General features: G+C 39.3%; 1 protein-coding gene across 1 annotated transcript in view; it reads left to right on the top strand.

The window, feature by feature from the left end:
- The window catches only part of rab30 (RAB30, member RAS oncogene family), a 48,957-nt gene that overhangs the window by 11,049 nt on the left and 10,169 nt on the right, over positions 1 to 27,739 (top strand). The window contains exons 2-4 of the mRNA XM_078402645.1: positions 6,905 to 7,005; positions 14,897 to 14,980; positions 27,060 to 27,243. Coding sequence (XP_078258771.1) covers positions 6,913 to 7,005; positions 14,897 to 14,980; positions 27,060 to 27,243 — 361 coding nt within the window. The 5' untranslated portion in view covers positions 6,905 to 6,912. The remainder of the gene's footprint in view (positions 1 to 6,904; positions 7,006 to 14,896; positions 14,981 to 27,059; positions 27,244 to 27,739) is intronic.

Genomic DNA, 27,739 nt, shown 5'->3' with positions numbered 1-27,739 from the left:
ATCTGAGCCTAAAGAAGGGTCCGTCTCAAAAAATCACATGTCCATTCCGTCCCCAGATGCAGTCTGACCTGCTGGGTTCCACCAACATTTTGTATTTTGTTAAAGATTCTAACATCTGCTGTCTTTTGTGTCTCCATGTTAACAGGAAGCCCTGTTTACTACCAGTCATTGAGCATTGACAAAACAGATCAGCTCTCATGCCACAAATCAATATTAAGAAGGGCTGTTGAGATCATGGCACGTGGGTGGAGATTGTGGTTTATATCCCACACCCATGCCAATATTTTAGGTTGTGATACACACTAAACACAGTTTTTCATAATCTCATGACATGTCAAATTCTAATTGTGTTGTAACACACGGGTAGGAAGTTTCTTATCCATATTCTCTAATGCCCATGATTAATAAAAGCCTATTGATCTTAACCTTGCATTTCAATTGATTTAATATTTTGCTGAGAAGAGATCCAGACTTTCCCTTTCCTTTTGTGTGAGATTGCCTTTACTTTGTCTTCATCCCAAAATAGAAGCTGTCTAATTTAATGATTTTCCCTGAAGGATTCCCCAAACCAGAGGAAGGTATTCCCTTGTATCTTGTTCATTATTTGAAGCGCCTTGATCCGATTCCTTCTCAAGAAAGAAAAATCAACCCGTCTTGTGCACTGTCACTTTATAATTTAGTTCTTCAAGCACGGGTAACTGTAATCCATCCTTCCAATATTTCTTTACTGATTTTGGTGCCCTAAATGGAATGCATTGCTCCAGCTGGAAGTCTGGGCTGTACTTGAATTCCATCTCCCTGAAATAAATGCCAACATTCCATTATATAAGACGTTGGTGATGCCGTGTTTAGTATTGTGTTCAGTTCTGGGCACCATGTTGTAGGAAAGATGTCAAGCTGGAAAGGGTGCAGAGAAGACTTACAAGGATGTTGCCAGGACTCAACCGTCTGAGCTATAGGGAGAGGTTGGTGGGTGTATGGAATGAGCTGCCGGAGATAGTTTAGTGGCTATCACAATGTTAAGAAGCAATTAGACTGGTACATGGATAGGGCAGGTTTTGAGGGATGGTGCATGTTGGTCAGCATGGGCAAGGTAGGCAGAAGGGCCTGTCTCCACACAGTATGCCTCTCTGATTTTTCTATTTATTTTTGTATCCGTTTTATAATCTTGGTGGTAGATTTCAGTAGAACACCTTTTTATCTGTTTCACTTGGTCTTAATTGTCATTTTCTGAACCTGTCAATGAGATTGTGCCTCAAATTGAGCTCCATTTATCAGTGTTTTGCCCAATCTTCAGTGAATATTTCTTTGCAGTTTACTGACCGCTTCTTAATATTATCTGATCAAATGATGAGGCTCGTGTACGGAGCCACCATGAATGCCATTGAATACTGCCAATCGGAGAATGGATTATTTGTCCCTATTCAGCACCTGGCTTCCAAAACCAATTACAGACCCACACTGTGTGGAATTTGTGGCACCTTACTGATTTATAGAACCTTATCCAAAAGCTTGTGCAAATCCAGATTGATGTAGTCACCCCATTCATCTTGCAGGTCATACCAATCAAAGTTGGGTCAGCAATAATATTCATTGTTGTCATTCTCCTATCCACTATTGTTCGTCCAGGCAATGCATAACTCTTTCCCTGATGGATGCTAACAAATGTACACAATTGATATTTACTGACATGTCTACAGCTAACACGTTTGTTTCTCCCTTGCTTATTGGATTATAGAACTGGTTATAGAATGCTCAAATGGAAAGGCCCAAATTTCTAAATCTAAAATAATCAGGAAAATTATGGTTAACTTTATTTCACCTTGCATTTCGTCAAGGATGGAACAGTTAATGTATTGTTCAGGATGCATCATAGCTTGGTTTGGGAACAGCTCCACCCAAGACCGCAAGAAATTGCAGTGAATTCTGGACGCAGCCCAGGCCATCACACAAACCAACCTCCCCTCCATTGACTCTATTTATACCCCACACTGCCTTGGCCAGGACGAGTTGCACCCTGGCCACTATCTTCTTCCCTCTGTCATCGGGCAAAAGATATAGAAGTGTGAAATTGCACACTCCAGATCCAGGGACAATTTCTTCCCAGCTGTTATCAAGCAACTGAATCATCCTACCACAAGCAGAACACAGTCCTGAACTACTATATACCTCATTGATGTCCCTCGAACTATCTTTGATTGGACTTTACTGGTTTTACCTTGCACTAAACATTATTCCCTTGTATTTATTCACTGTAAATGGCTCGATTGTAATAATGTATTGTCTTTCCGCTGACTGGATAGCACGCAACAAAAGCTTTTCACTGCACATCAGTACATGTGACAATAAACTAAACTGATGTCCTAAAATAGTGCACTTCATTACCACTTGTGCAAAACCAGTATTAAGTCTGTTATGTTCGTACCCTTTTTGATGTACTTGGATTCCCTAAGGCAGGTGAAATTCTATCCTATTTCTCCACTGAATTAAAAAAAAACTCCATAATTTATTATATATTAGTCCCATTTTTTAATGGGGCAATTTTGCCCATTATCATTTGCTTTATCTTTCATTAACTCTTGTATCTTTTGAAGGTTTAATTTTCATTTTTGAAAATGCAATGCTGCACAGTATTCATCTCCAGTTATTTTTTACTTTTATTACAGTTTAGAGGAGATGCCCCAATTTCGTAAGTGCAGAGGTGTCTTGAAGGTAATTTTTGATTGCACCCAGGTGTATCAAAATGGCAGTTTTCCACTGCTTGTCTCTTTGCATTAAATAATTGAGAACCGTAGCACTGTAACTTGTGTTTTAATATCTCTGACTAGCAGTCTCCAGATACTTCCTTTTCTGAAAACTGAGGTAGTGAATTTAATTAAAATCCTGACTTTGTCACTTTCAGTTTAAATTTACTATATTTCTTTCTGCAATTGCAATTTTTTTTTTCATTTTCATAACAGTATATATGTTACACTTGGTGTGCTGTTTATACATTTTGTTCATAGAGCCCTTGTTTTCTTTTAATTGGTCAGTTATTGACATGTCAATTGCATGTCTATCTCCTTGGTACTGAGATAAATCTTGTCCGCTCCATGGGTCTGCTTTAAAACTACGAACCAAAAAAGCTACATTAAAACTCAAAATCCTATGCAGTAATTTTTTGATGCATTTAAAATGTCTCGTTTTGTATATTGCAGTTCAGAGTCATTGTGGCATACATTTGAAGTTGCAGCTTGGGTACATTTAGTGTAATTTGGAGTATTTGTGTAAAATTAGATGATTTGATTTTGCACTTTAAAAATGTAAAATATGGTAATTTCACATACTACAGAGCTCGGTCCATGTTGTAGTTAAGGGCCTGCCCCACTTAGGCGATTTTAAGGTGACTGCCGGTGACTACGCTGTTGCCGACAGTTCGCCGGGGTGTTGCGGGCATGATCGTGAGGAGTCTTCAAAAAATCGTAGTGGATCTCGGCGCGTCGCTGAGAAATCAACCGGTTTTAAATTTCTCGTCGACAGCTGGCTTGTCGCCAGGTATCGTTGCTTATTGCGGGTGCTGTCGCATGCTGTACTCGGGTTTGCTAGGTTGTCTTAGATGCATTTAGAAGCACGTAATATTAAATTAAGTAAAGTCATTTGAAGATCCCATAAAATACTTGTGTTTAACCAATTTATTTACTGTCAGGACATTTGACGGGTAGATTGGAGGCGACAGTTTGACGGTCAGGTAAGCGTGGGAATTTTGCGATGTTTATGGCCATCAGCGATTACATTTAAAGTAGGCTCCCAACCCAGATATGCAGCCCAGAAACCAGATATGCATTTCCCGTACATTTTCAAAGAATGCCCACACTCCGCACAAAAATCCATTTAATCACTTTTAAAATTTTCAAAGAATGCCCACACTCTGCACAAAAATCCATTTAACCACTTTTAAAATTAAATTTCTTAATACTGCTATTAGTAAACTGGAAGTCAATCCAGTTTATGCCTTGTTACCGTGAAGCTTGGTTTTCAAGTTACCCGGGCAAGATGTTATATTTCAAAACTCAAGTAATTACCGACTTGTCAGTGATTTCAGTGAAAATTAGGACGCCGGAGAAGCATTGATAAGCGTGGGAATTTCGCAATGTTTCAGAAGACGGTGTAATCTCGACCTAACTCGGCATTGTCGTAGGGTAAAAGAAAATTTTGGCGATCTGCTACGACTTTGACAGTCGCCTAAAAAATCGCCTAAGTGGGACAGGCCCTTTAGGTACCAGTTTTATAGGGGATAGAAGGGAGACCATCACATTGTCATCACCAAGAGCAAAATTGTAACCAGAGCCAAATTCTCAGTGCATCACTGTGCAGTGGGAAAACAGTCAAGCTTCATTTTGTTTCTCCATAACTATCATTTTTCTCTTTGAAGCCAAGGCTAGCTGCTGTCTTCGCATCAGAGACAGAGTTGTGCAGCATGGAAACAAGCCCTTCACCACTAAAGTGTCTATCGGAACAAGTCGCATAACATCATAAGTGATAGAAGTAGAATTAGGCCATTCAACCCACCAAGTCTACTCTGCCATACAATCATGGCTGATCTATCTCTTCCTCCTAACCCCATTCTCCTGCCTTCTCCCCATAATCTCTGACACCTGTACCAACCAAGAATCTATCTCTGCCTTAAATATATCCACTGACTTTGCCTCAACAGCCTTCTGTGGCAAAGAATTCCACAGATTCACCACCCTCTGACTAAAGAAATGTCTCCATCTTAAAAGAACGTCCTTTAATTCTGAGGCTATGACCTCTAGTCCTAGACTTTCCCACTAGTGGAAACATCCTCTCCACATCCACTCTATCCCAGTCTCGTTTGGCTTGTATCCTAATAACCCTTTCGCAGTCATGCACCTGTCGTATTGTCTTTTAAATGCTGTATTTTTATTTGCCTGCACCACTTGATTTGGCAGCTTGTTCTGTATGCTCATCAACCTCTGTTAATGTTACCTCTGATCCCTTTTTTAAATAATTCCCTTAAACGTGTGTTGTTGACATCCCTGCCCTGGTCAAAAGACCATTCACCTTGTTATTTTATAAACCTCTGGTCACTCCTTGGCCTTCTGTGCTCCAGAAGGAAGAGTTCTACCCTATGTTGATAATGCAAGTCCTTCAATATCAGTGACATCTTTGTGAATTTTCTCTGCCCCCTCTCCAGCTTAATTACATATTTTCTATAGCTGGTAAGCAGAACTGCACAAAAATTCCCATTTGTGGTCTTGCCAATGAATTGTACAGCCTAGCAGATCTCATGCTGAGAATTGTTTTGAACAGTGTTTGTGTGTATTAAGGATGTTTTTGCCTCTGAGACTGTCCAATAATGTGTTCCATTTTACATAACTATTTTTATCTTTCCATTAGATCAGAGATGTAGTTTATCCGCTAACACAAAAATGTTTCAACAGGATTGTATTGGAGTGTTAGTATATTTACAGAATTCTTCATCTAAAAATTGCATAATTTAGTCAACTGATTAAAAAGTGATTTTTGTAAACAAACTTGGTTGTCTTTTCCTCCACTGCTTTTGTATACTAGAAATCAAATCTTTTGTCTCTGCTCTATTTCAATTATTGTTCATTTGTTTAAAAACCTGTGCTCAATCTCTAAAGTGTCTGTTATCCAGCAACATAAGTCACAGACTTTGCCTTTGTAGACTGGGTTCCATTTTGGAAATGGGACAAAGTAGTTTCTAAAGTACAAGTTTGTTACAACAATTCATTACTGGGGTGAGAGGTTCCTACAACTAGGTAATGTATGCGGGTGATTATTGCAGTGCAGAGCTCCTCTGGCTCAGCAGGGATGGTCACTGACTAATAGATCCAATCTCAGTATTGCACTCTTTTTCCACGACAATCATTCTGTTTGACTTTGTAAAAATAAATACCATTTAGGAATGCAGTTTGGAATTCAATATCTTTTATTCAACATGCCAAGCTGTTGGCTTGACTCTGTGGAAACGTGGATCTTGGATTCATGATTATGAATTGTTTTTCTTTTATCTCTGGAGCTGGAATAATGTGCAATTTGGGTCACAGATAATAAGAGATGAGTAAGTGTTGTATTTACATCTAGTAACATTAAAAACCAGTCTAAATATATATTTTTAAATGTTGAGGTACTTGTTGATTCTGTCTCCCTGCTGGTGTCTTCCTGAATTCTGATTTTAAATATGGGGAACTAGATTAATAGACATACCTGTCATTAAAATTCTGTGCCATGCTGTAAACTCTTTTTATTGTTATTGCCCAGTCAACTAACACAGTAATCAGCTTATGTGACTTGGAAATTCCTCTTACCAAAAGGAATGCTTTCCTGGAAAATGTTTTGAGTAATATCGAGTAAATTGAAAAGGTGGTGTAAATTGAGATATTTTGGTACAGTATATTCCCATGGGCAGAGAATGACGTTTAAAAATAATTAATGTATGTGTACCACACGATACTCCAATGAAAATTAGTAAATAGAATATTTTCAAGATTCAGCCAATTTCTTACTGTTTACTACTTGCATTTTTCAAAAATGAGTACTTGTAACTGAAATTATAATTGAACCTTCTGTGTTTCTCTGTCAGAAGGCAATATGAAATTTTACCTTGATATGCAGCAAAAATAATGATGCTGGTAATCACATGCCTTTTAAATGTTGTAAAGTTCATTAGCATGCCTACGTTTATCAGACATTCATTCCCCTCATTACCTCATATTCATTTGTGTTCATTCCTCTCTTCATTTACTCAAGCTTTAATCTATGGAAAATCATCTGTCAGAATGTCACCATCATTCCTGCTTGATTATTTTCATTTATGACAGGGATTTAAACTCACTTCAAACATTGGTTGACTGTAATAACTTTTTATGTCCTCTTCCAGGTGTGTAAATGAGTATGGAAGATTATGACTACCTATTTAAAATTGTCTTGATTGGAAATGCTGGTGTAGGAAAGACCTGTTTAGTACGAAGGTTTACTCAGGTAAGAAAGTCTTGAATGTTAAACAATTTGAAGTTGGGATCATTATTGTAAAATGTGATGTACATTTTCCTGATATTTGGAATCTGTTGTGCTTGGCTATATGTCAAGAAACACTGACCAAAATCCACATAATGTGTTCTAGCATAAGCCACAAATTTAAAGTTCTAGGTTTTTCAATTGAGCCACCTAAAGAGAGAAGGGCAGATTAAGTGACATAGGTAAGTTTCCAATATATTTTGTATCTGTCTTATACTGGGCAAAGCAAATAATTGTAGTTTCAGAGAGGCACCAAAAACTTTTTTTTTGTCCATTCAAAAGGGTTCACCAATTTCCATTGCTACCCAAAACTACCATTGTCTCTCCAGCTGTCTGTTGGATTGATGGGGACAGTAACAGAATGTAGGGAAATGGGCCTGAACTCGTCTCCTTTCCAATATTAAAGGAAAGAGGGGTCGGGTGGAGATAATGTAGATAGACTTGGCAGCCACGTTTCTTGTGTGGGATTGTTTTGCAAAATATAAATGATGGAGCATTATTTTGTCAATTAACAAAAAACTTGCTGTTTACTGTTTACATTTTTCTTTTTCTAAAACATTTGGCAGATGTTAGTGGTAGATCTGCATCTTCTATATTGATCAGTATTTGTATTACTTTGCACAATTTAGCACGTGTTGAATGCTCTGCACCATCTGTGTTAATATCATCAATGCGATTATCATTATATTAGTAAAATTTCAGTACAGAAACAAACCATCCAGCTTGGCTTGTTGACATTATTTCTGATCATCTCTGACTTCACATAATCTTTTTCATTGACTTTTCTTTCGTATCCTTCAAAGCACTTATGGTATTTGCCTCAACATAACAAGAAACTTGTTTCCACATGTAATAACCATTTTCTTGGTTAAGAAATATAATTAATTAGTTGTTGAATTTATTGTTACAAATGAGTGGCCAGTAGTTCTTGACTGTCCGTGTGGAGGTATATTTGTGTACCCTATCAGCCCCTTGATATCTGAAAACTTTTGTGAAGTTTCCCTCAGCCCCCTTGTCTCTGAGAAAGCCTTGTTGAATCTTTCCCTGTTTATCACAACCATAACTTTGGGTTTCATTCTCGTAAATATTTATTGCACCATTGTGAGTAACTCCATATTAAACAACATAGATACCAGATCTTTGTGCAGTAATCTTGTCTGGGGTCAACAAAGATAAAAGTACAAAGTTAATTTTTTTTTAAGCTTGTATTCCTCCAGAATTGACTGGTGCTCATTTTTATCAAGTTAACTTGCATTCTACCTTTTTAAACATTCATAAATGTATATTCTTGGATTGTTCTAAGTTAGTATTTTATTGATGTTCTTTTCTATGTAGTTCCTCTCGTTCACTCATACACTTCTCACTTTGTCTTGATCTGCACACTGTCTTGGGAGACATCAGACTTTGTAACATTTCTAAACACAATACTGAGTGAGTATAGAAGTTGGGAGGTCGTGTTACAATTCCATAGACATTGGTGAGGCTACATTTAGATCTTTGTGTTTGGGTTTGGTCACCATGTTACAGGAAAGATGTTAAGCTGTAAAGGGTGCAGAGAAGATTTATGAAGATGTTTGCAGGACTTGAGGGCTTGAGCTAGAGGAAGAGGTTGAGCAGGCAAGATATGACTTTATTCATTGGAACACAGGAGGATGAGAGGAATAGATTGGGTAAATGAAGTCTTTTGCCCAGATTAGTGGGTTAGAACCAGACATGGGTTTAAGGTGAGTGGAGAAAGATTTGATAGGAACCTGAGGGATAACGTTTTTTACACAAAGGGTGGTGAGTGTAGAATAAGCTGCTGGAGGAGGTAGTTGAGGCAGATACTATTGCAATTTTTAAGAAATCTTTTGATGGGTGCATGGAGAAGATAAGTTGAGAGGGATATGGGCCAAACGCATGTAGGTGAGACTAGTGTAGATGGAGCATGTTAGTCAGTGTGGGCAAGTTGGGCCGAAGGGTTTGTCTCCACGCTGTGTGACTCTGACTCTATTTGGAAATTACACATCACAAGCCATCCGTGTTTGCGATCTGAAGATATTTTTACTTTAAACCCTGAGTTCCTCTTTTAGAGAGTGGATGCAGAATCAAGAGTTTGGAAATGCATTATGAGGGAAGTGCAGTGGTGACAATTTTGAACGTTGCACTGGAGCATTGAATTGCAAGCTGATGTTATGTTTAGTTATGATGGTCCTTTTTGATTTTCGTGTTATGTCATTGTTTTTCCTTTTTCTAACTACTTGTTCCTCAGAATTGATATCCTCCCTACTTAATCTTTTAAGTGGTACATATAGATGTGCTTTAGGAAAATGCACATCACAATGGTGTAAATCACTTAAATGAGCCAAAATGTGATTTGGTCTGGCAAACTCTAAATGTAGTGGGTAAAAAACAAAAGTATGTGCTAAACAGGGAGGGGCTAATTATGCTGGACACAGCCCTCATCCACAGCATCCAGCTGCTCACACATGAGTCCATCGACAGAGGGCTGATTCAGTGGCATTCGACACTCTGAAGTCAGCTGATCTCTGCCCAAGAATGATTCTGAAAGGAGGAGCTGTTGCCTGCAGTCAAAGCCAATAATTTTAACATTGAATGTCTTTGATATTTGCTCTTTTCCCCAGCCCTATTTCTGCTCTCATCTCTTGCTTTCCCCCCACTAATCTTCATCTGCCGCCACAAGTTTAGCCTTGTCACCAGACTTATACACTTGTAATATTCTGCTCCCATCTGCACAACACAGTATGGAATAGAGGTAATAGGTAATGCAAAAAAACAACCAGTCTAGCAACAATCCTGTTTACATGCAAGTCCTTGCAGTATTGCAGTATTCCGAAGCTATTGTCTACAAGATGGGAGCTGTTGGTTCGCAGTCGAAGGCCGCTTAAGAGGCTTTCTTTGGAAACTGGTAAAGCAATTGCTTTTATTGACATTTGTAAAATAGGTTATGAAGCAATGTTAATGCCACTTTTCACCATAGATTAATATCTATGCCACTCATAATCTTATACAAGTCTATCGGGTTTCCCTGCATTCAAGAGAAAACGATCCGTCCAACTTCTCCCTGTAGCTAATACTACCTAATCCAGGCATCATATTGATAAACCACCTCTGCACCCTTTCCAAAACTGCCATATCTTTCCTTTAATGGGACGACCAGAACTGTAGGCAATACTCCAAATGCGGCCAAAACAAAGTCCTTTAAAACTGCTTCATGACTTCCTTACTATTGTAGTCAATGCCCTGACCTATGAAAGCAAGCATATCATATACCTTTTTTTACCACTATCTACTTGTGTTTCCACTTTCAGGGAGTTATGGACTTGGATCCCAAGGTCCCTCTGCATATCAATGCTATTAAGGGTCATGCATTAATATTCTATTTTCTCCTTGCATTCAACCTCCCAAGTGTACACCTCTCACTGAGATTAAACTCCAAACTTCTCTGTCCATTTCTGTAGCTGATGTATTACTGACTATTTACTTTGACAACCTTCCTCAGAGTCTGCAACCCCAGCAATTTTGATGTCAAATGCAAACTTACTAAACAAAAAAAGCAGCTCTGGTTACAACTGCTGCCCTTTATGCCTTTTGTTGTGCTAAATTCTGGAGCTTGCATGAAGGCAGACCCAAACTAATGCACAGCTGATCACCTGTGGTACAGGGGAAACTGATCTCTCAGCATTTAAGGTCATTTTTGTTTTAAATTTCATTAAGTTGATTTGAATATATTGTTTTATAGTGTCCTTATTTTAGTTTTTGAAGAATTTAAGATATTCTGAATAGCTTTGAATATTTAATTTCTTTTCTTGGATAGCTGGTAAGGCGGGTTTACTTGTGGTAGGAATTACCATTATCACTTGGAATTAATAGGTAATAGCTGGTGATGTAACTGAAGAACAGATTCAGTTTATTACCCCCTTTTGTCAGGCCTCTGGTCCTTTCATATGCTATGGTACTGTTTGATCACCTTGACCCCATTACAATCATCGACCTTTGTCTCTGGAACAAGTGCGCTACAATGCTGAGAGCTATGTTATGTACAGCCTTGGTTCTTCCCATTGTACATGAGTTTAGCTTGATTGTATTTCTGTGTAGTATTATCTGAATTGATTGGATTGCATACAAAACACAACTTTTCACTTTACCTCAGTGCACATGGCAATAATAAACCTAACCAACCCATCTTTATATCTAAGTCATTTATATATATCATAAACAGCAGAGGTCCCAGCACATATCCCTGTGGAACTCCACTGGTCACAGACCTCTAGCATGTAGATTGTCCTTCCAACGCAACACTCTGTCTTCTAGTGATAAGCCAGCTCTGAATCCATACGACCAACTTTCCCGTGCATCTTAATCTTCTGAATCGGCCTACCCTGGAGGACTTTATCAAATGCCTTGCTAACATCCACCTAGACAGCATCCACCTTGTCCCCTCATCAATCACCTTCATCACCTCCACAAAAAAATGTGATCATTGGTAAGGCACAACCTGCTGTGTACAAAACCATGCTGACTGTCCCAAATGAACCAATTCTCTTCCAAATGGGAGTAAATCCTATCCAAAAGAATCCTCTCCAATAGCTTCCCTACCACTGAATTCCCTTCATTCTCCCTGCACTTAAGTAAAGGAACAATATTAGGTAATGTCCATTAGGTATGGTTTGAGAAAAAGTAAACGTCTTTGTCAAGGCTCTTGCCATCTCCTCTTGCCCCACCCTGGTGATTTATCCACCATAATGCTCTTTAAGAGCCCCCACACATCCTCCTTAATACCAAACTGCAGTTGCATATTAGTATTCTCTACACTGATCTCACAGTCCTCCCTTTGGTCATCAAGTTCCCTTACTTTGCCATAGTTGTTGTTGTCCCCCCTCTTACTGAAACATGCCGGTTCTGAACTTCAATCAACTGGCCTTTAAAGGACTCCCACATGTCAAATGCGGACTTGCTCAATAACGACTGCACCCAGTGTACCCTCCCAAGCTCTGGCCAAACAATGTTGTAGTTGGCTGTACTCCAATTTAGTACCTTCTCACAAGGCTCAGCCTTCTCTATTCAAAATAGTCCTAAAATTTATGGATAGGAAAAAAGCTGCAGATGCTGGTATAAATCGAAGGTAGGCAAAAAATGTTGGAGTAACTCAGCAGGTCAGGCAGCATCTTTGGAGAGAAGGAATGGGTGACGTTCCGGGTTGAGACCCGTCTTCAGACTGAAGGAGGGTCTTGACCCGAAACGTCACCCATTCCTTCTCTCCAGAAATGCTGTCTGACCCGCTGAGTTACTCCAGCAGTTTTTGTCTACCTTAACATTTATGGAGCTACAATCACTATCCCCAAAATGCTCTTCCACTGTAACACCAGTCACCTGGCCAGGTTCATTTCGCTTCAAAACTAGCCCTTGGATGTAGGACACTGTAATTTTGTACTATTGTAACTACACAGGAAGACAATAAATAAACATTCATTTTAATCAACCCTCATTTAAATTTTGTTTCTGACTTGTGGAAAAATCAGTTTACATACATCCCGGGAACACAACCCTTGAGACAGGGGCTGCCTGTAATTTCCTTTCACAAACTTTAGGCTTCAAAGGCACCAAGAAGTGGATTCCACAATATTTCAGTATGAATCTAACCATGGATGTTCTTTAATTCAGAAAATGATCAGGATTAAATAAATGTGAATAAATTTATAACTGCAGCTTTGAATGAATACTTCTGAAGGATATATACTTTCAGTTTTTAATTGCTGCCCTTGTTCACACTATTTACTTTTTCCACTGCGTAACTTCCCTGCAATATATAAATCAAAGTGCATGGCCTAAATCTAGCTGTGTAACACTGTTTGTTTCAGTATTACATAGCAATATTCCTGTTTGAGCATAAGATGTAATTTCTATGTCAGTCAGGCATCAGATCTTAATGGCCATTAGCATTTGACTCCCCAGGCCCACATGGGTTTTTGGGCAAGAGGTATTTTAGGCTTGGGGAGAAAAACCCAGTGTTCCAGATGGTATTTGCCTCGAGGTTGGCAGGGGCTACTCCTTATGGTAAGAACTTCTGCAGTAAGGGGAAAGACTTGACAATAACATAGTTTATGTGTAAATGGTCTAATTTTGTTGAAAACAGGAAGAGGCAGATGCTTTTCTTTATCTACATCATATGCACTTCTCTGAAAATGGATCATTATGATCTCAAAATGGAAACCTCCTATTGGAGCTGTGTTCATAACTAAGATGACCAAATATTCTAATTTCTATTGTTCGTTAATTTGCTAAAAGTGTGCATCTGAATTTTTAAGGGTTAAACGTATACACAACATGCTTGCCATTTGTTGCCAAATATTGAAATGTACAGCATTTCTGCATTCTTTATTTATGATCCAACACTACCATAGGGCCCTGCAGTTGGATCAGAGACTGTTCTTTGGTAAGGTTGGTCTTCAGAAAGGTTCAGTGGCTAGCAGGGAGATTAACATCAAAGAATGGGACCGGAAAAGAATTGGGAGTGAGGCCAATCTTCAGTGATTGGGTCCTTGGGGTGATGTTGGGGGAAGGGAACTTCTCCAGTGACATGGCCCAGTGAAGGGGGATGGGGCTTGAATTTTTGACCAAAACCGAGAGCCAAGAGCAGACTATGAGCTCTTCTCCGTCGTTGGGAATCTGGATTTCGGTGTGGTGATCAGGTAAGTGGCTTGGGGTTGGAGAGGATGTGGTAGAGTTTATGAGGATCATTGGCTGTTGATAGCAGAACAATTGGTGGAATGGAGTTGGGGAATTGGATCAGCGAATTCTTGGAAAATCAGGGGATTGGAAGAGGAATGGTGAGCTAGGGTTTGCTATTTGGGGAATGTTCTTGGTGTTTGTTCTGAAGAACCTTTGCCAAGTAGCGATTAGCCATATAGGTATCTCGATCCACTGTGGCATTTATTAAAACACAGTTGTTCTGCGAGTGTCCAATGATAGTTGCTGCAGCAAGTTGGCCTTACCTTCCCTGCAGTACATCAAAATCAACATTACGTGGACTGAAATCATCCAAGTGCAACTGAAATGGAAATTGGACACTTGGTTAGCTTGTGCCAAGAAATGCCTGGAAAGACCTGGAAATAATTCTTGCCAGATATATTTCTGGTAAAGAATTGATTTTGTTTTTATTGCAGATTTCCAAAAGAAATGTGGAATTTCAAGTTGGAAGACTGATTACTACTTAAACTCACATAGCTAACTGGAATTTCCATTCATTTGGCAACACTAACTTGAAAGTAAAAGTCCTGATGTTCAGTGCAAACTGCTAATAAAATTATTCCCTTACAGTGGGTTCAGTGGTGATTTCCATACTTTCCTTTTAGCTTGTGCCCATGTGAAAAATATTTTGCCTTGTATGTTGGTACTCCTGCTGACTTCCCGATCTTCAGAAGATGCCCATGAGATGGAGTAGAAATTTCTGTTGCTGAATATTATTGTATCATTATAACATGATATCAATATACTTTCAATATTGTTTTGATATTAGGCAATGTAATTCTTCTTATCGTGTTTTATCGTAAGTAATGCCCCCATATCTTGGGAAAATACATATATTGCTAACAGAAATGTTAAGTTCTGTGTTATTAAAGGATATGAATTTTATTTTTAGTTTTACTTTTTAAAACATTTAATAGCTTTGATAACTGCAAATTTTAGTTTTCTTCTGTGTCATGCTCTATATTTGGTACCTTTTCCCCATTTGGCCAAGAAAGGCAATTTGATTTGAATCTTGTATCTTTTTTTGTGAGTAATTCTCATTGTTTTATCAAGGTAATACAAAATTAATAAATACATATGGACTGAAAATCTTCTGTTGTTACAGGGCTTGTTTCCACCAGGCCAAGGAGCCACAATTGGAGTTGATTTTATGATTAAAACTGTTGATATAAATGGAGAAAAAGTGAAGGTACAGTATAATAAAATATTCAAACCCCTTAGATCCCTAAGTTTTACTTAAATCAAAAACTTAAAGCTGCATAGTATATCACATTTCGCATGGTAATATTGACTTAGTTGTGCGACTACTTGGAATCTTTTTATCCTGTAGACACAAGGAACTGAAGATGCATGTTTACATAAAAACCCAAAAGCTAACTAATGTGTCAGGCAGTATCTCTGGAGGATATGGATAGGTGATGTTTTGGGTCTGGGCACACCAGACTGATTTTGGAGAGGTGGGGGGGGGGGGGGGGGAAACAAAGCGTAGCATTTAATAAGTGGATACATGTGAGGAGGGGAGGGGGATGATAGGTAGATGGGTGGACAAAGGCTAGAGATGAAAAGGAGGAAAAATGGTATAAGATACAGAGAAAAGAGTCGTGAAATGTGAAACCAGGTAAGGGTTTTGGGTGGGAGCGAAAGAGGGAGGGGATTGTGAGAGAAATTTGTGTTCATTACCCAGGTGGGGTACAGAAGAGAGGAGTGTTTTTACAAAACAAAATGGGGTGTTGCGGATTATAAGAAAGAAAGTAGTAATGGAGATATCGGTGCAACTTGCATGATAGAAATATTGATTCAATCATAATCATGAATTATGATTCCTAATGTGCAGGAAATCATGAGAAATACATTTTTTCAAATGTTCTTTGACACAACTATTCCCAATGACAAAACATCAAAATTCCTGATACCATGTGGAGAAGCCAAATCAATCCGAGTTCTGGATATTGGACGAACATCTAAGTGACGGTTGAGGTAGATGTGAATGATAGATGGGTCGGGTGACCAAGGTGGGAGAATGTCGACATCGTCCCTACTTGTGTGAGCAGCAGGAGCAAGTGGACTGGAGGGGTTTTGGGGATGATGAATTTGAGTGAGGATGGAAAATTAAATCTTTATAACCAAGAATACAAATGGAAGTGGTCAATTTCAACGAAAAACTTGTCGTGATTTTGAATGGCAGAAACAGTTCAGAATGCTCATTTGGGCATATGGCAGCCAAATTGAGAAATCCAAATTTATGGACCTTGAACTTAGAATGGTGAAGGATAATGAGGCACTATGGCACAAACCTGGTGATGTGAAATTGACTGAATGAAAGAGGAAAGGATGCATCTGGTGATTAATGTTATTGTCCATGAGAATTGAGGTTATTCTGCCATTGATTGACTTTAGGCAATGTTATTACTAAAGAAATGTTGTCGTTTGTTTACAGTACAGTACAGTGCCCTCCATAATGTTTGGGACAGACTCATCATTTATTTATTTGTCTCTGTACTCCACAATTTGAGATTTGTAATAGAAAAAATCACATGTGCTTAAAGTGCAATGTTAGATTTTATTAAAGGCCATTTTTATACATTTTGGTTTCACCATGTAGAAACTACAGCAGTGTTTATGCACAGTCCCCCCACTTCAGGGTACCATAATGTTTGGGACATATGGTTTCACAGGGTTTTGTAATTGCTCGGGTGTGTTTAAATGCCGCCTTAATGCAGGTATAAGAGAGCTCTCAGCACGTAGTCTTTCCTCCAGTCTTTCCATCACATTTGGAAACTTTTATTGCTGTTTATCAACATGAGGACCAAAGTTGTGCCAATGAAGGTCAAAGAAGCCATTATGAGATTGAGAAACAAGAATAAAACTGTTGGAGACATCAGCCAAACCTTAGGCTTACCCAAATCAACTGTTTGGAACATCATTAAGAAGAAAGAGAGCACTGGTGAGCTTACTAATTGCAAAGGGGCTGGCAGGCCAAGCCACGGCCCCATAGCAGAAGCTTCCACGTCGTGGGGCTGGAAACTGGAAGTGTCCTGAGCTAATTCTGCTACCACCATCATCTATTGTACAAGTGATGACTCCCACTGATTGTCGCTGGTAGCTTGTGTCCTATTCAGGACTGACGATGACAGTGATGTAACATTTGGAACATAGACGATGTACACGAAAAAAGAAGGCCAAGCCACAGCTGATGACAGAAGAATTCTCTCTATAATAAAGAAAAATCCCCAAACACCTGTCCGACAGATCAGAAACACTCTTCAGGAGTCAGGTGTGGATTTGTCAATGACCACTGCCTGCAGAAGACTTCATGAACAGAAATACAAAGGCTACACTGCAAGATACAAACCACTGGTTAGCCACAAAAATAGGATGGCCAGGTTACAGATTGCCAAGAAGTACTTAAAAGTGCAACTACAGTTCTGGAAAAAGGTCTTGTGGGCAGATGAGACGAAGATTAACATATCAGAGTGATGGCAAGAGCGAAGTATGGAGGTGAGAAGGAACTGCCCAAGATCCAAAGCATACCACCTCATCTGTGAAACACTGTGGTGGGGGTGTTATGGCCTGGGCATGTATGGCTGCTGAAGGTACTGGTTCGCTTATCTTCATTCATGATACAACTACTGATGGTAGAAGCATAATGAATTCGGAAGTGTTTCGACACATCCTATCTGCTCAAGTTCAAACACGTGCCTCAAAACTCATTGGCTGACGGTTCATTCTACATAAAGATAATGATCCCAAACATACTGCTAAAGCAACAAAACTAAAAAATTGTCAATTCTTGAGTGGCCAAGTCAATCATCCGATCTGAAACCAATTGAGCATGCCTTTTATATGCTGAAGAGAAAACTGAAGGGGACTAGCCCCCAAAACAAGCATAAGCTAAATATGGCTATAATACAGGCCTGGTAGAGCATCACCAGAGAAGACACCCAGCAACTGGTGAAGTCCATGATTCACAGACTTCAAGCAATCATTGCATGCAAAGGATATGAATCAAAATACTAAACATTACTACTTTCATTTACATGACTTTGCTGTGTCCCAAACATTATGGTTCCCTGAAATGGGGGGACTGTGTATAAACACTGCTGTAATTTCTACATGATGAAACCAAAATGTATAAAAATGGCCTTTATTAAAATCTGACAATGTGCACTTTAACCACATGAGATTTATAATAGAAAAAAAATCACAAATTGTGGAATACAGAGGCAAATAAATAAATGATGGGTCTTTGTCCCAAACATTTTGGAGGGCACTGTAAAGAGACTGATTTGGGGGAGGGTGTGAGTGGAAATTCTTGCTGTACATTGACCCTTTGCTGCAAGTTACCTCTCTTGCCTTCAATTGATTCCCTTTGGTCAACGTGGGTTGTTTTTAAATGTGCTATACAAATAAAATTGACTTGACTTGACTTGACTTTATGATCCAATCGATAAAGGCCCTGACGAAGTTTGTCCACATACAAGATATGGACCCATAGGATGGAGTATAATTTTGAGGAGATGGTAGAGAATTTAACTTTACTTCTATAGATTGTATATGGGGTGATAGGCACCCTTTTTCATTGCTATACTGCTTGAAAATGTTGGTATATTGCATAATGAAAATATTGTGACAGATTATTTTCAGTTAATTGTTGCACTGAGTGTTCCTGCAAATGCTGTGTGGTATCTTTAGACAATAACCTGCTGACCATGTCATGCACACAAAGTATTTGGTGCTTCAGCTATTTTTACCTTCATGGTTCCTTGTGTCAATTGTGCCAGATGATGTTGCAGTCAGTGTGTTTTGTGTAATCATTTGCTTTATGTTGAACAGCAAACTGATTTTTTAATGAATAAACTATTTGTATTTCAACACTATAACACCTTAATTCTAAAAAAATGTGGTCACCTGGTAATTCAAAGCAAAATTGCAGAAGAACAAAACTTTCCAACATTTTATGTAATTGTCAATATATACAATTTTATATTGTCTAATAGAATCACATAATTTGACCTTCTGTTTAGTTTAGAGATACAGCATGGAAACGGGCCCTTCAGCCCACCAAGTCCAAAACGACCAGCGATCACCCATACATTAATTTTATCCGACACCCTAAAGACAATTTTACAGAAGCTGATCAACCTACAAACCTGCCTTTGGAAATATCTAGTTCAAATATTGTGTGAAAAAATCTGTTTGGAATTGGCAACAGTTGATAATTGTGTAACCATTGTCTAAAGGACCATGGTTTTCACAAGCTTTTCCAGTTAGTTGCCACTGAAATCCAACATCAGAAAATCATGGCACCTTAGCAACTGTGTGCATAGAAGAAAACAAAAGTTTCATTTTACATACTAGAACCAACATTCAGCCAGTTCACTTTTCACCTTTATATTTTCACTGAGTTGCTCTCAAACAGCTGTTGTTTAGTAGTGGACAAGAATTAAATTAGCATGGAGGGTTGATGGTGATCAGGCACAATGTTGTATCCAAAGTTTCTTTCAAAGAATAAGTATCAATAATTTGGAGGTATCAAAAGTTTTAATACATTTATTACAAATGTTGCATGCGGAAGGGGAGATGATAATCATCAGGGATGATCATGTGGACAAAAGTAAACAGGTGAATTTTTTATTCTTAAATTTTCATAAAACATTTATCTGCTCAACTATAGAAAAGTAAATAACTTGATTCGCAACACAAAGTCACAGGGTGGATGTGGAAACCATGTTTCTTGTGAGATAATTTAGAACCAGGGGTCATTATTTAAAATGACAAAGTTGCTGATTTAAAACATGGACAACATTTTTGACATTGAGAGACTTTGGAACTCGTTTCCACAAAGGAAGGTTGAAGCAGATTCTTTGAATATTTTTAAGGCAGCTTTAGATAAGCTTTTGATAAGTAAAAACATGAATGATTACTAGAAGTAATTTTGCCATTATAGATTGGGACTGCCAGAGTGCCAAGGGCTTAAATGGGGAGGAATTTTTAAAGAATCTTTGAGACAGTTTCCTCAGCCAATAAATCGAGGGCCCTGCAAGGGAGAAGGTAAAGCTTGACCTGCTCTGGGATTTGGTCAGGGCAAGTGACTGCAGTGTCCGTGGGCCCCGTGGGCCTGCCTTTGGAGATCAGCGACCACTGTTATATTAGTTTGAAATTAGTTATGGATAAGTTCAGGGCTAGCCCACAAGTTAGTTATAAATTCTGCCACGGTCAACTTTGGTGTTAAACAGGAGATTGCAAAAATTGATTGGAATAGGTTGTTTGCAGGCAAAGGACAATCTGGAAAATTAAATGTTTTTAAAATCATAATATTGTGTGTTCGGGGCATGCTTGTTCCTATTATAGTGAAGGGCAAGACAGGAAGGAGTATGGATTCCTGGATGAGGGAAATGTTATTCCATTCATCTGTCACATGTAGACTGCTGAGATTGCATGTATCCCTGGAAGATAGAGGATTGAGAAGCATGCTGAGAAGAAAATTGGGAGGATAAAAAAAAAGACACTGCTCTCGCAGATAAATTTAAAGAGAATCCGAAGAGACCTTATTAAGGGATTGAAGGTAACTAGAAGGAGAATAGAGCCGCTCCGAAAACTAAAGCAGTCATCCATGTGTAGGAAAGAACTGCAGATGCTGGTTTAAACCAAAGATAGACACAAAAAGCTGGAGCAACTCAGTGAGTCAGACAGCATCTCTGGAGAAAGGTCTTGACCCAAAACATCACCTATTCCTCTTCTCCAGAGATTTTGTCTGACCCGCAGTCACTATGTGTGGAGCCGCAGGAGATGAGCAATGTCCTCAATTAATAGTTCACCTCTGTTTTTAATATGGAGAAAGATGTGAAACTTGGGAAGGTTAATGAAGATGTTGTGAAGACCATCCATATTACAGGTGAAGATGTGTTTGGTGTCCCAAGATGTGTAAAGGTAGATAATTCTACTGGGCCTGAGCAAGTACCTCTACCGGGAACACCATAAAGGAAGAGAAGAAATTGCAGGTGCACTAACCATATAACCATATAACAACTACAGCACGGAAACAGGCCCGTTCGGCCCTTCCAGTCCACGCCGACCACTCTCCCTGACCTAGTCTCATCTACCTGCACTCAGACCATAACCCTCTAATCCCCTCTTATCCATATACCTATCCAATTTACTCTTAAATAATAAAATCGAGCCAGCCTCCACCACTTCCACCGGAAGCCCATTCCATACAGCCACCACCCTCTGAGTAAAGAAGTTACCCCTCATGTTACCCCTAAACTTTTGTCCCTCAATTCTGAAGCTATGTCCCCTTGTTGGAATCTTCCCCACTCTCAAAGGGAAAAGCCTACCCACGTCAACTCTGTCCGTCCCTCTCAAAATTTTAAAAACCTCTATCAAGTCCCCCCTCAACCTTCTACGCTCCAAAGAATAAAGACCCAACCTGTTCAACCTCTCTCTGTAGCTTAAGTGCTGAAACCCAGGCAACATCCTAGTAAATCTTCTCTGTACCCTCTCCATTTTGTCGACATCTTTCCTATAATTTGGCGACCAGAACTGCACACCATACTCCAGATTCGGCCTCACCAATGCCCTGTACAATTTCAACATCACATCCCAACTTCTATACTCGATGCTCTGATTTATAAAGGCAAGCATACCAAATGCCTTCTTCACCACCCTATCCACATGAGATTCCACCTTCAGGGAACAATGCACAGTTATTCCCAGATCCCTCTGTTCCACTGCATGTGGATGCTCAGAGATATCTGGCGTGGATATATGAATATCAGAAAACTGGAGATGGCTAATGTTGTGCCTCTATATAAAAAGGGCTGTAAAGGAAAACCTGGGAATAATAGACCAAGTCAAACCTGTTGTAGGAGAGAGAATCTTCCAACAAGAGATAAAATATCCATGCATTTGGAAAGATGGGGATTGATTAGGGGTAGTCAGCATGGCAGATAGTGTCTCACGAATGTCATTGAAATTTTTTTTTGTAAAGTGACCAAGAAGGTTGAAGACAATGCTGTGACGTAGTCTACATGGACTTCAGCAAGGCTTTTTTTTATACAGTCAAGGAGGTGCATGGTAGGCTGGTCTCTAAGGTTAGATTACCTTAGAGACCCAACTGGCTGCAATTGGCTACATGGTTGAAAGCAGAGGGTGATGGAGGAAGGTGTTTGGACTAGAGGCCTATGACTGGTGTGCCTTAGGGATCTGCTGTCTGTCATCTATTTCAATGATTTGGACGAGAATGTACAAGGCATGATTAGTAAGTTTGCAGATGACTATAAAATGGATGTTCTTGCAGATGGTGAAGATGCTTCTCAAGAATTACGGCAGGATCTTGATTGACTAGGCAAATGGGTGACAAATAGCAAATGAAATTTAATTTGGATAAGTGCGAGATATTGCATTTTGGGAAGTTAAAGCAGGTACGGGAGCTTGGTAAGGAATGGTGTTGAACAAAGGGAGCTAGGAGTACAAGTAAATAGTTCTAGGGGTAGATGGGGTGGTTCGTTTTTGGCATGTTGGCTTCAATTAGTTGTAATGAAGTGCTTTCTTAATTGCTTGCCGTTGCCTACATGCTTCTGTTTCTTTTGGAATGGCGTACAGATATCTCTGAGCATCCACATGCAGTAAGCTCAGGATATTCAAATATGCTTTTCTACTCTTTCAACAAAATGTTTGGGCAAGATTCTAGACTCCAAATGTCAGAATGTAGAATGTCCATATTAAGCCACCTTGGAGAGCAAGTGGTTAGTCAGCAATTGCAGTTTATGTGGATGAGTCAATGTCAGCCTAATGAAAATGATTTTGTTGTCGCCTTGAATACTATTGGCTGCTGCAATCTCTTGACATGTATCTGACCCCATCCACCACCTCAGACGCTTTGCTTTTTTTTTCCTTCTGTGCTCTAGAGCTTAATCCAATTGTTTATCATCCATGTGTACAAATAGTCACACACCTCTGATTAATTTCTGCACTATCTGGCACATTGTTTGACATAGCTCCCAAATAAAGCCAATATTACTTTCAACTCTATTTGTAACTGCAAGAAATGTACCTCTACTTTGAGGCAATAATCGGTGAGTCCCATCAGTTTGAATGCCACTTGGATTGAACTTGGGACACTGGTTTCATTTCAGGGCTGGAAGGCAAGCTGTATGCCCATTGAGTTTGGCTGTAGAGGTTTTGCAGGGCAATTGCTCTACAAAGCCTTGAGTGCACTGGGCATCACCAGAATGGAGAGGAGAAGAGCCATCAAGAACACCACAGAGGCAGCGGAGAAAGCCTCGAGATGGCTCTGGATCAGGAGAGGAGGTTCACGGGGAGGAGCAAATGCCACCGGAACACAAGTCGTGGTCTGATCAACCACGGCTGGGTCGCCCGGGCGAGGGTGTCTGATGTTGAAAGACCCGAAACACCCAATGACCCCAGGTTACATCACTGATGTGTTCAGGAGCATCAAGAGATGGATTTTATCAATCATTCTGTGTTCCATCCTCTTGATAATCAACATGACACTTTATCTGCAATTACCGCATGTTGCCAAAAGCCTAGTCCATAAATTCAATGCTGTAAATTATTTCTTTGATTTTTTTTCCCTCTAATATAGGTCCGTCCTTTCGCAATATCAAATATTCCACTACCATTTTTCCTCAAAACATATTTAATGAGAAATAACAACCCATTGTTTGGGTCTTTCAATAGGTAAAAGGAGAATGGTCAGGGTAAATTCTGTATAGTTGGGGGATTAGGAGAAGATGGTGTGTACACTTGTATCAAAGGTTGAAAACAAGTTGGTGAGAGAAGAGATTGCAACACAGCTCCAGTCACATTGAATGTTGTTTGTGACTTTGCCTGTGGCAGTTTGTAGTAAACATGCCGGTGTCACGTCCTTGATAGCTACAGGCTGATCAGAAGACTGGTATCACTGCTTCAAAAAGAACAGTATGCTCTGTTTTGTAGATTACATTCCTTTGATTAACTGAAAGCAGAAGCAAATAAACTGAGCCAAAGGGGCTTTACTACTTAACGGTGTGTTTTTTAAAGGCACAAAGTCTACTCCAACTTGTTTTTTTTAATTTTTCATCTGTTCTAAGTCATTACAGTCTATTTGATATTTATGGTGACCAATGACTGCAGTTAAAGTAATCATGCCCCCTACATGTATATCTCCTTTTCAAGATAGAAAAACAAGTTTTGCCTGTCTGCTGCTGATGAGGATTGTGTGTGGGTTGTATTTGTGCAATCGATCTATGCTTTAAAGGGCAAAACCAACAATGAATAGGCAATGTTTATAACTGCAACGTTAACTAACAGTCTGAGAAAGCGATTTGAAAAATACCCTCTGAAATTTGTTTTTGGACATGTTGCTGATAAAGCTACTGGGCTAGAATTCCTGTTGTACAGCATAATATTTGTATGTCAAGTGATAATTTTGTAGCTGAGAACTAATAATTAAAAATGTTCTCTGCAAGCATATGCCACTTTGGTAAATTGTCACATGGTCTTCTATGCTGACAAGCTTGTGCATGAAGGCCACAAGGTATGTTGCAATGCTGTCAATTGGTGTGCAATGCATGGTTGATGTTGCTTCTGCAATATTTTAGCAGTGGCTGAGGAAATTTTAAATCTAGAAATGGGTTTGATTGGAGGCTTGTTCCGATATAAGTTAAAGCATACATGTTCCATTCTGAGCAGTCATCATGGAGTGGTTCACTGAAGAAAGGTATAATCTTCATAATGGTCCCGTTGTCTTAAAGGCATCTTTTCTATATGCTCTTGTTCTGGTTGCCCATCTCTAATGGAACAATGCCCAATGGACAGTTGGATCATCCACCTGCCATTGGCTAGTAAATATGGTGCTTTGAAGTGAATTGGGTGGGTGATTTCTTGGGAGGGGTGGACCTTAAAACACTCAGCCTCCCAGTCAAAATTGAAATCTTTCACAGCTCCAGATTAAGCTTGATCAGCTGACCTAAAATATGGTTCTTCTCATCAGAATAATTTTAATTTTGTGGATATTGATGTGAAAATAAAGCATGGGTTCTGAATATCATTTTCATGTGGAAAGCATGTGTCCAGCTGTGGTTCTCGCATTTGACATCAAATTGCCTTCTATTTGTTGCCACATGCTGATCATTTCTTTGCAGTCATAACATTCTTGTTTTTTTGCTGAAAGCACATATTATTCGTATGGTTGAAAAGCTTAAACGTGTCATTGTAGAATTTCTTGTAGTCCAACTAAAAGTCCTATTGGATTTTATTATATTAACGCATAGTTTTAAATTGTAGATTGCTTACGACTTTATCCTCTGTTCCAGTTTTTAATGTGCATCACGGGTGTTGGGGCCATGCTAGGGGGATGAGTATTTCCTTGTTCAGCTGCTCTTGTTTCTTTCTGCACAGCAGCATTAAACTTTTGTCTCTGGCATTTATCATCCTCTTCCTTGACCACCGCCCCCCCCCCCCCCCCCCTTCCACATGTATCCCTAAACTGTGAGCACAATGCTTGGCCTCCACAAAAATTAATTGAGCACAGTAAAACAAACTCTGAGAAAACTGTGCAGGGAATTTTAAAATACCAGATAGCTCTGAGAATGATTCATTCAAAGCAGAATAAATGAATAACAAATTTAGACAATGCTTTCTGGTGCGAAGGGACAATTATCCTGCATTCTTGTTGTTAAGGAACCTACTTCGATAGTAACGGACAAAACTAGGGAAGTAAAGAGAATTCAGCCTGCACAATATTCTGATGCAATTGTATGAAGAAAGCTTGTGTTGATTTTCTAGGGGGAAAAAAAACCTACAGATGCTGGTTTAAATCGAATGTAGACACAAAATGCTGGAGTAACTCAGCGGGTCAGGCAGCATCTCGGGAGAGAAGGAATGGATGACGTTTCAGTCTGAAGAAGGGTCTCGCAGGATTTTCTTCCTAATTGGTAGAAGCTAATGTATACCAGCCCTGATTTAGATTTGGTTAAGGTGTTACAAAGAAATGAAGATGTTCTAAGCCTATCATGACATTTTGGTGGTAGAGATTACTTCTAAATATCTTCATTCAGGTTTTGCAGACTTTTTTTACAACTTAACACTATTATCCAAAACTCTGTTCATTTTGTTCTCTGCATAAAAGTCTGTTCACACCACCTTTTGATCTGTCATGGCAGCCAGTCTCTGAAACTTCTCAATTTATTATACTGGTAATTTAGTCTCGCCACAACCTAGCCTTTCCCTTTTCTATCATTGTTTATCAACTCTCATTCTCCAACTCCAATGGCTTATGTTTCCTCATTTTGAAACCCCTTCATTTGACTTCACTATCTTTCATCCTTGACTTGGCTTTTGACCACTCTAAGATGCTCCCATCCATTTGTCTCTGACTATGTCTCTGAAGTGGCTTGAACTTTCTCTTGTCCTGAGGATTGTTTGTCCTGGCATTTGTAAGTGGGACCATGATTTGAGAAACCTTTCGGCACTGGTTGAGAGAGTTTGAATGTTTTTTGTGCTTGGCCAATGTCTCAAACACTGAGCAGCTGTTTACATGAAAACATGAAGTGCTAGACTAATTCAGTGGATCAAGCGACATCTCCAGAGGATATGGATAGGTGATGTTGAGGATCAGTAACCTGCAGTCTGAAGAAGGGTTCTAATCCAAATTGTCACCTATCCATGTCATCCAGAAATGCTGTCTGGCCTGCTAAGTTACTCCAGCACTGTTCTATACAAGACTCCAGCATCTGCAGTTCCTTGTGTCTTCAACTATTTATATTACTTGAATATCTACATATGCATTAAAAAAAAAAAAATCCTTGTGCTGGTGTAGAAGGAGCATGAGGTGTGTGAGAGTGCTAAATGTGGATTCAGTATTGCTACCTATCAGGGTATACACTGAAGCAATGCTGGTTGTAGGCCTTGTAACTCCCAATGATGGAGAATTGATTTGAGAATCTTTAAACCTATCATGTATTTCTGGGGTTGGTTATAAGGGTGGGTAGAAGAAAAATGCATTTAAGCAAAAGTGACCTTGTATGGTTTGAAGTTGGAGAGGAAAATTGTTGAGTAAGAGTGCTTGTTATATTTGCTATTCAATAGAAATCTAGATTGGATTAGCATCCTCTTTTTAACAGCAAAACCAGTACGAGAACCAAATCTCACAGGAAGTAACAATCTGAGATCTGGTTTGTCCAGTCCCTTTTAGTTCGTTATTGCATGTTATTGTTCATGTTATTGTGCAGTAAAACTCCTTGAATTTGTTTTCTGTCCCTCAGCTCCAGATTTGGGACACTGCTGGACAAGAGCGGTTTCGATCCATCACACAGAGCTATTACCGCAGTGCAAATGCCTTAATATTGACCTACGATATCACCTGTGAAGAATCTTTCCGTTGCCTTCCTGAATGGTTAAGGGAGATTGAACAGTATGCAAGCAACAAAGTTACCACTGTTTTGGTTGGTAAGTAGGAAGAAGTGCTTGAAATATTCGTCTTCAATGAGGTCAAATTTATCAAGCTTGTTTCTGTTCTTTCAGTGTGGGCAAAGCTGGATTCTTTAGGTGTTGAAGCAGTTTTCCACCATGATGTATATCTGATCCAGAGATGAATGTCTTGGATTCTCACAAAATCACTTGTTGCTGCAAATCCTAGGCATTAGGGAAATAATTGCTGAAGTGCTACTTGAACATTATGCATTGTGTACCCAGGTCCTGGTGTGGTAGAAAATGAACGTTAAGCCAAGGTGTGTCAGTTAAGGTTAAGTAGGATGGGTCTAGATTTGGTTGAGTCCATGAGAGTTAATCTTGTTGAGTTATACAAGATTCTAAGCTGTCACAGCAGGGCATACATCGAGGCAGTTTCCTCCAACGAGAGAATCCACAACATGGGGGGGGGGGTGTCTGGAAAAGTAGTCAACAATTCAGAATTCCCTTTCCAGAGGGTTCTGATGGTGTCACT

The sequence above is a fragment of the Rhinoraja longicauda genome, chromosome 7 (assembly GCF_053455715.1).
Source record: "Rhinoraja longicauda isolate Sanriku21f chromosome 7, sRhiLon1.1, whole genome shotgun sequence".
NCBI lineage: Eukaryota > Metazoa > Chordata > Chondrichthyes > Rajiformes > Arhynchobatidae > Rhinoraja > Rhinoraja longicauda.
The sequence above is the reverse complement of the archived record's forward strand: the minus strand, read 5'-3'. Positions and strand labels throughout refer to the sequence as shown.